This window comes from Orycteropus afer, unplaced genomic scaffold (genome assembly GCF_000298275.1).
Source record: "Orycteropus afer afer isolate SDZICR_OR568_19922 unplaced genomic scaffold, OryAfe1.0 scaffold00013, whole genome shotgun sequence".
NCBI classification, from domain to species: domain Eukaryota; kingdom Metazoa; phylum Chordata; class Mammalia; order Tubulidentata; family Orycteropodidae; genus Orycteropus; species Orycteropus afer.
In genome coordinates this window covers 9,912,614-9,923,909 of record NW_006921600.1, presented here as the reverse complement: position 1 = coordinate 9,923,909, position 11,296 = coordinate 9,912,614, and the positions used below count along the sequence as shown (strand labels likewise).

The window sequence follows — 11,296 nt, the reverse complement described above, 5'->3', positions numbered from 1 at the left end:
ATTAATAATAATAGTTGTTTTAAAAACAGACAAATACAAGCAAACTAATCACAAGAAAAAAGAAAGCGAAAAAGAAAAAAATAAAAATAAAAAAAGAGAGAGAAAATAGCACAAAAAAATCAGTGGAGGACAGGGCAGGGCACCCAGGCTCTGTCTGAGCCCACAGACTGTGATGGAGTTCCTCTGGGTCCAGAAGTAGGTGGGAATGGGGGATGGCTGCACCTCCGTTCACCAAGCAGGTGTGGTGTATAAGAGTAACAAGAGGAATGTCCTACCTTTTCGGTCTTGCAGGTCTGGAGGGTCTTTGGGATTGCTGGAAAGCAGAACGTGTTCTTAAGCCCCAGGAATCCACGAGAGCACTGTCTCTTTAAATATCCCGAATAGCTGCATTTAGACCTTCAAAATGGCAGCATCCTCTGGAGCGGCAAAAGTCCACAGCTCAGCTCGCCTTTCTCTTCATCTTCTCCGTTTATTCCCTGGCCACTGGAGCAGTCCTTCGTGCAGTCCCTGGCTAACAGGGCTGATTTTTAGGTTAATTCTTAGGGCCTGCCATCACTCCGGAATCTCCAAGCTGTCTGTGCCATCAGGATCACTCAGGATCGCTGCCAGACCACAGCTCCATATTTCTCCTTTTTTGATATTTTCACGCAAATTCTTCTGCTAGTTGGGATTTAGTTCACTTCTATATCTTCCCCTTCAAGGCTTACAGGTCCAAGATTATCTTCTGTGTCTGTGTTAATTGGTTTCCCTTTTCTTTGTTGAAAAGGGTCTCTGTGCAGTCTTTCTGCCTAGTCCACCATCTTGCCGGAACCCACCTTGATACATTCTTTGTGATGATAAAGGCCATGCCATTCCTCTTAAGTTTGTCATTCCTGGCTTAGTAGATCATCTGATTGTCTGATTCAGAATGGCCAACATCAGTTCTTTTCAACTCACTAATGGCTGGGATAGGAGCTCTGGTGGTATAGTACGTAAGGCATTTGACTGCTAACCAGAGGGCTGGGGGTTCAAACTCACCAGCCACTCCTTGGAAGGAAGGTTGGGCAGTCTACTTATACCGATCTTTATGCGTCCCATATCATTTTTGACAACTTCCAATTTTCCTAGATTCATACTTTGTACATTCCACGTTCCAGTTATTAATGGATGTTTGTAGCTGTTTCTTCTCATTTTGAGACATACCATATCAGCAATCAGAGCTCCTGAAAGCTTTACTCTTTTCCCATCATTATGGTCAACTCTACTCTGATGAGACAGTGCTTTCCTAGTTGTATTTTGAGTGCCTTCTGACCTGAGGGGCTTATCTTCCAGCACTGTATCAGATAATGTTTCAGGGCTGTTCATCAGGTTTTCCGGTAACGTATCAGACATTGTTTCACTGTTATTCGTAAGATTTTCACTGGCCAATTCTTTGAGAAGTGGATACCTTCTTCCTTCTTTCCAGTCTCTCTTAGTCTTGAAGTTCCACTGAAACCTGTCCACCATGGGTAGCTCTGCTGGCATTTGAAACACCAGTGGCATAGCCTCCAACCTCACAACAACATACAAACCACCACAGTAAGACAAACTGACAGACAAGTTTGTCTCCCTTAGCTGTTCCAAACCACTCTGGTTGCTTCCTGATCTCCCCTCAGCCACTCCAACATCCACCTGCCTTCTGCACCCTGGCTCACTCACCTGGCCTGCTCCCGGGTGCTCCCAAACTAAATCCTGTTACTAAATTGGTAACAGGACTGTAATTAAACATCAAACTTGAAATATAATCTTAGAGAGACTTAGGAGACTAAGTATTGATGGTTAGTAGGTTGTCAATGGTGGCACAATGGTTAAGCCCTCAGCTGCTAACCATAAGGTTGGTGGTTCAGACCCCTGAGTGGCTCCGTGGGAGAAAAGACCTGGTGATTTTTTCCTTGTAATAATTACAGCCTAGGAAACCCTGTAGGACAGTTCTGCTCTGTCTTATATGGTCACTAGGAGTTGGAATCCACTCAATGGCACGCAGCAACAGCAGCAAGTTGCCAGTGAAAATGTTTGCAAAGTCAAAATTCTCTGAATGAAGCCAAGTTCAGAAAGTTGTAGCTCAGAGTGTGGGTTCTTGATATATTCTTTGTAGTGCCTTCCCTTTGCTCTTGGTTACTTATTTTTCCCCAAGTAATGATAATGGAGCTGGTGGTACAACATTTAAGTGCTTAGCTGTTAGCCTAAATGCTGGTGGCTCAGACCCACCCAGCAACTCTGTTGGACAAAGATCTGGCAGTCTGCTCATGTGAAGATTATAGTGAAGAGAATCCTATGGGGGCAGTTTTACTCTGTTGTACAAGGTCATCATGAGTTGGCGTCTACCCAGCAACATCACTTGCAACAGCAACAGCAACAACTAAACCTATTTCCAGTGTGAAGATGGACCAACAGTGAGTGTCAGCATTAATCTGGGAGCTTATTGAAAATGCAGAATCTTAGGCTGCCCCCCGTTGCAGACTTAGTGAATCAGTATCTCCATTTTAATAAGCTAGATTTCTTTGGGAGCTGTATATTAAATGTAAAAGGAGCTCTGGTGGTGAAGTGGGTAAGGCATTTGGCTGCTAACCCTAAGGTCAGCAATTCAAACCCACCAGCTGCTCCATGGGAGGAAGATGAGGCAGTCTCCTTCCAAGATTTACAGCCTTGGAAACCCACTGGGGGTCACTGTGAGTCAGAATCAACTCAGTGGAGGTGGGTTTGTGTTTTTTTGCCTTATCTCAAATGAAGTCAGAGAGTAATGTGAAAAAGACTGTGGGCAGACTAAACAGCAGCTTTAAACATCCCCCTGCCAACAAAACATAAAGGAGGATAAACTTTACCCAGCCTCTTAGAGGATGTAGACCAGGAGTAGTAAACTGATTTTAACTAGTGTGCCGACTCTTACCCACCACTAAACCAAAAAACCAAACCTATTTCTATTGAGTCCGACTCATGGCAACCCATATATTCAGAGTAGAACTGCTCCATAGGGTTTTCTTGGCTGAAATCTCTATGGAAGCAGATTGTCAGGCCTTTCTTCAGTGGTGATGCTGGGTGGATTTGGACCATCAATCTTTAGGGCCTCAGTTGAGTGTAAACTGTTTGCCCCACCCAGGGACCTGTCATGCCCAAAGCCAAACTCACTGCCATTGCATCAATTTTTGACCCATCGCAACCCCCATTGGGTTTCCAAGGTGGTAACTCTTAACAGAAATATATTGCCCCATCTTCTTCTGTGGAGCAGCTGGTGGATTTGAACTGCCAAATTTCTGGTTAGCAGTCACATGCCTAGGCACTGCACCACCAGAGCTCCTTCCAGAGACCTGTAGTAGCTGCCAAAAGCACTACATTGAGAAGAGTTCTGAGACAGAGATTAACAAAGATCTCTTCCATGGGCTTGATCAGTTGAGAGAAATGTACTTACCGTCTCTGGTTTTAAAGATTTTTCAATCATCATATACTTTTGCTTCTCTTCAATATTTGCCCCTATATTTAATCCTAGTATAGTTGAATACAGCTACTTCCTGCTTTCTGATTCTGATTCATAGTAACTGTATAGGACAGAGTAGAACTGTCCCATAGGGTTGCTAAGATTGTAATTTTTACAGAAGCAGACTGCTATATCTTTCTCTGTTGGAGTGACTGGTGGGTTTGAACTGCTGACTTTTTGTTTAGCAGTTAAGCACTTTAAGCACTATGCCACCAGGGTTCCTCTGCTCTGCTGTAAACCCCAAACCCAAACTCACTGCTGTTGAATCTATTCTGACTCATGGCCATGCAATAGGACAGAATAGAACTATCCCCTAGGGTTTCCAAGATGGTAAATCTTTATGGAAAGAAGACTGCATCATCTCCTGCTACAGGGCATTTGTTTAGCAGCTGAATGCTTTGACTACTGCTCCTCCAGAACTCCGTCTTCTGCTATAGTAGCTAATATATATAACTGAAAATCTTGCTCTGTTTTAATTAAAGAAATCGGTCATTTTGCACGGAAATACATGGCAAAACCCCCCCCCCCCTTTATTATTTTCTAAGTAAGATTTAGTATCTCCTTACCTTTCACCTAGGTTTCTCATTTTGGACAAATTATTTAACCTTGCTACTTCTTAGTTTTCTCTTCTTTAAAAAAAAAAAAAGAAGAATGTTGTCCTTGATCTCTGGTCTCTCAGCTCTTAAATTCTGCAGATTTATGTTTCTTTTTGCCATCTGAAAAGAAGAATAAGTCTGTAGGATTCTACTCACTTTAAATGTGCATATAAGAAATACAGGACTTTCTTATTGATGGTTTTGTTTCATGATCTTTTCTTTGTTCACTCTCTGATCTTAAACTTTTTGGTATGGTTAAAGTAGAAAGAGAGCTTTAATGATTCCTCTGCCTTTGGTCTTTCCCCGCTACAGTTTTATCATTCCCTTCTTTGCAAGAGTAACCTTTCTAAACCACTGTTTTCATTGGGTTCTTTGTTATATAAAAACTCGTCTAGACTCCGGAGAATATAGTCTAGACTTTTTCCCCTGGCATTCAAGGCCTGTGAAATCTGATTGACCTAGGTATGTAATTTTATTATCCTCTGTTTTCCAGTTTGGACATTTTCTCCTGTCAGGTTAGTGCTGACCCATTATATATATATAATATCCATTTCCTAACCTAATTTTCACACAGCATTTTAATATCATTTTAGTTCCACTTCTTTTTGAGACCACAGTTTATCATTTACTAACTAGTGACTTCTCTGTGTTGTCCTGTGTTTTTTAAAAAACAGTGTTTTACTGGTAACTTTTCATGTGTTTTCAAGTAGATCATAACCTTCTTGAGGCTAGGGACTATGCCTTTTGATGGCTTATATCCTTTTCAGTAATTATTTCTTGCAAGTTGCTGTAATAGATTTTGTAGTTTTCTTTCTTTGCTGTTGAAATTGCTAAAGTGAGCTGATACTTTTTTTTTTTTTTGAAAGAGAAAGATTCATTGATATCATTGAATTTGAATGGTAACTTTTGGCCTGGAATAATAAATAAAGCAGGAGGTAGAGATATTGGAGGCTTTTGGTTATATTTTCAAAGGTTCATATAATGGATAAAATATCATTTAAAGGTTTCTTTTCCCCTATAACTTTTCCCCAGCATTCTTTTTGCCAGAGTCACAAGCAGCTCTTAAGTTTTTTCTTAATTTCGGGTAGAGGAAGTTGAATTTCCACTTATCACAATTAGTTGTGTAGTAGAAAGACTGCAAGCATTAGAGTAAGGAATTAGAATTCTAGTCAAAGATTTTTCACTCTCTTTCTGACAGCAAACAAACACACAGCCATTCTGAACTTGTCTTCATTTATCTGTAAAATGAGGATCATAATAGCTTCCTGTAAAGACAATACTCAGGCTGGTGGAAAATGAAATCATATAATCAGTTGGAAGATATCATTTGTATTATCAGTTTACATGTATAACATTAAAATAGTTTCTATAGACTTAAAAATTTTCCTCACACTTAAAGCTTTTAAAGAGGCAGAGAAGTATCTGTTTTTATGCTATCTAGCACAGGATCCTATGAAATGAGATATTAAATAAGTATTTTTAAAATTTATTTTGGAAATCTAAATCCATTCTTAAAAAGTTATTATTGTTCAGCCCAGCTGTCACTGTCACCAGCTTTTTCAAGTTAAGTGTCTTAAAAAAATATTTATCAAACCACCTCTTCAGGCACATTGAGGTTGGTATTTGCTTGTTCAACCTAAAAAACAAACAAATGAAAAAATTAAAGGTCATCGGAATTGCTGCTTTTAGAAAATTTTACACATGGTGGTTTTCCCAGTGGTAAATGACACCTAATTGATCTTAATTCCTTGTTTCTGTTATCTCTTCATTCCCTGTTTCTTTTATCCCTCCCTCTTTCCGACTAATTGAACACAAGCAACATGCTAGGCATTCTGACTATAAAGATGAGTAATACTGTTCTCAAGGAATTTCCCACCTAGTTGGTTTGCACAAGACCTGAAGTATCAAAAATGGTTTCTCAGCAACTGTTAACAGTGGTGTTTGATTGTCAGGATATTTTTATCTTCCACTTTTTGAAACAAAAGTTATGTATTCTAATAGATTTTTGACAACAAAAAGATCTGTCTTAAGAATATAGTAGGCTTTTGTATCTCCTGTTATCATTTGTAGCCTCATCATTTTAATAGAAGGCTTAATCTAGCACTGGTCACTGGTTATAAATGCCAAATGGAAGGCTCCATAGTGTTTATCTAGTTTAATGTCTTATTTTACTGACGGAGAAAAACTAAGACCAATGGATGAAAAGTTAGGATTATTCTTTAATTGTATATGGTGCCAAAGTATTCCTCTCTGTATTCCTTGATTGTTTTTGGAGCTAATATTCTAAGTTTTTTGTATCATAGGTGTTCAGATATTTGAAGAAAAATCTCTCTCCTGTAAATCATCTTATTTCTAGGCTTAAACAACTTTAGGTCTATTAATTATTCATTATATGGTGGGGTTTCTAAATTTTTCACCATTATTGGTAATTCTTCTAGATGAATTTGCATCTGCCAATCCCTGTTAAAATGTATAGTATATATATTTATAAAGTAACATTAAAGGATTGTAATTTCACGATGAGGGAGAATGGGTGTGCCCGTACCCACCAAGTTTATCCATTATTATGTTGCTTTCTAGTTTTTCCAGTTCTTGAACTGTCTGGGGTAAATTTAAGGTTATGATTGGTTGTTGGTCCAGTTACCCATTTATTTAAAAGTTCCGTTATAGCTGTATTGCTGTGAATTGAATTATTGCTCTCAAAACTTATATTAGCTCATTAATTTTTCTTTTTAAAATTTTGTTTTCAATGTTAACAGTGATTTATTTACTTGTAAGTTTTTTTATTTTTTATTTTTGTTGTTTTTCTTTTTGGTTTCCTTTATTATTTTATTTTATATTACAGACAAACAGAAACTTCCTCCTTTCATCTTTCTACTCTCTGATTTATGATAAATTTAGTTTCCTTTGGCCTGGCATTTGCTTCAGCAGGCAGTCTTCCTTCAAGTACCTCCCTGATTGATGTATAATCTTTGATATCTTCCATTAGCCTCCAGGATCACTAAGTTCAAGGCCCCCTTGGAACCTAAGAAGCCCTGCCGAGGAGCTGAAGGCCTTCAGAGTCCTTGGGGTGATTGACAAGGTAATTCTTCAGTGTCTCTTCAAGAGTTCAGTCATAAACCGACTGCATGCTGACATTCTGTCTTTGAAGCTTTGGATCTTAAGGATATGAAACAAAAGGAGAAAATGACTCAAATGCATCTGCACTTTAAAATAACAAAAGCAGAAGAGGAAAGCCTTTTATCTAAGCAATTCATGTAAGGTCATGCAAAATATATTTGAGCTAAAGGAGAAGGTGCATATTTATTGACATTCAGTAAGGGACTTGGTTTTTAAAAAGTGTTATAGCCTGGTAAAGATGCACTTTATGTTAGTTAAACTTGTGAGTCAGTTGTTGTTCAACATTTACTGGTATAGTCAATCTCCTGTTTATAAAAGAATGTGACATTCTTTTAATAGCTACCCTTTATTGAGCACCTACTATGTGTCAGGCCCTCTATTAGGCATTGTATGTAATATATCCTACTTAATTTTTCCCACAAATGCTGTTTTTTTGAATCTTGGTGGAGAAAGTGATGTTCAGAACAGATTAGATAAGTTGCCCAGAAATCACATAGCTAATTCGGGATCATTGTTGGGTGCTGTCGAGTCCCTTTGGACTCAGAGTTATCCCATGTGACAGAGTAGAACTACCTCACAGAGTTTTCTAGGCTGTAATCTTTACGGGAACAGATTGCCAAGTCTTTTCTCATACAGAACTGCAGGATGGGTTCAAATAGCCAGTCTGTCAGTTAGCAGCCACGCCCTTAAACCATTGTGCCACCAGGGCTCCTGGAATTTATTCCTAGAAGTTTTTGATTCAGTAAGTTGTGCTTTTCCCAATATACTACAATCCTCTTTCCCCTGCTACCAAATACTTTTAAACTTGGAGTAAAAATACTGAGCTAACAAAGGTGTCTGCATTGAGTATCCTCAAATTTGGTAGCATTCCCCGTAAGCCAAATACTAACACTACTGCACCTATCAGATAGTTTACAGGGGTAATTTAAGATCTACAGCCAATAAGCCTTATCTTACGTACTGTATTTTAATATATTTGATCAACCACCACTTTACCATTTAAATGAAAAGAATGTTGTTGTTGTTATGTGCCCTCGAGTCGGCCCTATTTAATATTAAGGTGTAAATTAATTGAAATATTTTTCACATTAGTCATTGTCTGTGAAGCACCCTAGTATTCATTTGTAACTTAATGTTCATTGAGTCCTTTTTGTGTTGTAAGGTATGCATGTGATTCCATGCTAAAATTGAACAGTGTGCAGTGTATCTCAAGCAAGTTAGACAATTTGAAGCATTCTAAAGGGGACAGTAGGTTGGATATTATATGAGAGTGTCAGCTTCATTAAATTATTAGCATCTCTTTTTTTTTCCTAATAGAAATTCCTGTCACTCAAATTTGAGACTAAAGAATTCTAAGGAGTCGGAGGACACTGTATTCTTTTAGAGCCTAAAGCGTTCTTTTAACCATGTTTTCTCTACCTTTTCCAATATTCTATTAGAGTATTAGACTATTCTGTTGAGAACAGATGGAAGGAAAATAGAAAGTGAATAGTTCCCAGCTTTATAGATTGCTGTGCAGCTAAGTGTACCTTCTTGCTGTATAATATGCGCCTCTTCCTTATGATCTTTTTTTTTTTTTTAAACAAAATGTGATCATTCACTGCTATGGTCTAACCACTAGTAAGTTACCTTTAAGTCTTGAGTCTCATAGGTTTATATAAACAACGGACTTTTGACAGTAGAGGAATTCTTAAATTCTGTGCTAAGGTATATAATTCATTAGTGCCTTTCCTCAGGTAAGCTGGGAAATGTTTTTGGTGTTTGGAGGGTGACATTTAACTTTTCTAAGTAGTGATGAGGAAATATGTATTTTGGAAATAAATAAGCTTTGCAAATAATCTTTTTAAAATATATAACATAATCTCTCCATTGCAAAAACATGAATAAGTAGACTTTTAAAATCTTGAATTGTTTTGTAAGATAAATTGCTTCTCATTATACTGTAGAATTTTAAAAGTTTGGGTTTTGGAAATTTGAAGTTTTGAGGAAAAGTGTTGAAAAAATTGAGTATTTTCTCTTTCTATCATGATGTTGCTTATTGGTCTAATTGTGAGGATTTTCATTTTCTTTACATTGAGGTGTAATTCATACTGAAGGCTGTACTCTTTGATCTTTATCAGTAAGTGCTTCAAGTCATCTTCACTTTCAAGCAAGCAGTGTTGTGTCATCTGCACATCACAGGTTGTTAATGAGTCTTCCGTCAATCCTGATGCCACATTCTTCTTCATATAGTCCAACTTCTTGGATTATTTGCTCAGCATACAGGTTGAATAAGTGGTGAAAGGATACTACTTGCTGCACTCCCTTCCTGATTTTAAACCATACAATATCCCCTGTTTTGTCTGAATAACTGCCTCTTGGTGTGTGTACAGGTCCTTCATGAGCACAATTAAGTGTTCTGGAATTCCCATTCTTCGCAATGCTATCCATAGTTTATTATGATCCACACAGTCAAATGCCTTTGCATAGTCAGTGAAACACAGGTAAACATCTTTTTGGTATTTTCTGCTGTAAGCCAAGATCCATCTGACCTCAGCAATGATATCCCTGGTTCCATGTTTTCTTCTGGCAGTTCCTTGTACTGCTGCAACCATTTTAAAATTATCTTCGGTAAAACTTTACTTGCATGTGATACTAATGTTATTATTTGGTAATTTTCGCACTCTTTTGGGTCACTTTTCTTTGGAATCAGCACAAATATGTATCTCTTCCACTCAGTTGGCCAGGTCACTGTCTTCCAGATTTCTTGGCATAGATGAGTGAGCACTTCCAGCATTGCATCTGTCTGTTGAAACATTTCAGTTGGTGCTCCATCAATTCCTGGGGCCTTGCTATTCTTCAGTGCCTTCAGTTCTTGATCATATGCTACCTCCTGAAATGACTGAATATCAACCAGTTCTTTTTGGTACAGTGATTCTATGTATTCCTTCTATCTTCTTTCAATGTTGTCTGTGTTGTTCAATATTTTGCTCATAGAATCCTTCAATATTGTGAGTTGAGGCTTGAATATTTTCTTTAGTTATTTCAGCTTGAGAAATGCCAAGTGTGTTCTTCCCTTTTGGTTTTCTAAGTCCAGTCTTTCCTCATTTTGTTATAATACTTTACTTTGTCTTCTTAAGCTGCTCTTTGAAATTTTCTGTTCTGCTCTTTTACTTCATAATTTCTTCCTTTTGCTTTAGCTTCTGTCTTTTTAATAGCAAGTTTCAGCGTCTCTTTTGACATCCATTTTGGTCTTTCTATCTTTCTTGCCTTTTTCATGACCTTTTGCTTTCTTCATGTATGATGCCCTTCCACAACTTGTGTGTTCTTTGATCATAAGTGTTCGGTGTGTTAAATCTATTCTTGAGATGGTCTCTAAATTCAGGTGGCATATACTCAAGGTCTTTGGCTTGCTTTGGCTCTCATGGACTTGTTTTAATTTTCTTCAGCTTCAACTTGAACTTGCATAGTAGCAATTGATAGTGTGTTCCACAGTTAGCCTCTGGCCTCGTTCTGAGCAATGATCTTTAACTTTTCCATCATCTCTTTCCACAGATGTAGTTGATATGATTCCTATGTATTCCCTCTGGCAAGGTCCATGGGTATAGTCATTGTTTATGTTACTGAAAAAAGATACTGGCAATGAATATATTGTTGGTCTTGCAAAATTCTATCATGTGATCTCCTGTGTCATTTCTGTAACCAAGGCCATATCTTCCAACTGCCAACACTTCTTCTTTGTTTCTGCCTTTTGCATTCCAATCATGAATATTTATCAATGCATCTTGAGTGCATGGTTGATCAATTTCAAGCAGCAGAAGTTATTAGTAATCTTCAGTTCCTCATCTTTGGTGTTAAGGTTAGTGTGTAAATTTAAGTAATAGTTGTAATAACTGGTCTTCCTCATGGACATATGGATATTATCCTATCACTAACAGTGTTGTACTTCAAGATAGATCTTGAATGGTTTTTTTGACAATGTATGAGGCCCTATTTGTCTTCAACTAGTCATTCCTGGCATAGTAGACCATATGATTATCTGTCCCCAAATGGCCAAATCAGTCTATTTCATGTCACTAATGCCTAGAATAGGGAGCTCTGGTAGCACAGT

At 37.8% G+C, this 11,296-nt stretch overlaps 1 protein-coding gene across 1 annotated transcript in view; it reads left to right on the top strand.

Annotated features, from left to right (window-relative positions):
- The window catches only part of RPS6KC1 (ribosomal protein S6 kinase C1), a 315,271-nt gene that overhangs the window by 171,816 nt on the left and 132,159 nt on the right, over positions 1-11,296 (top strand). Inside the window, exon 8 of the mRNA XM_007952634.2 lies at positions 7,076-7,168. Coding sequence (XP_007950825.1) covers positions 7,076-7,168 — 93 coding nt within the window. The remainder of the gene's footprint in view (positions 1-7,075; positions 7,169-11,296) is intronic.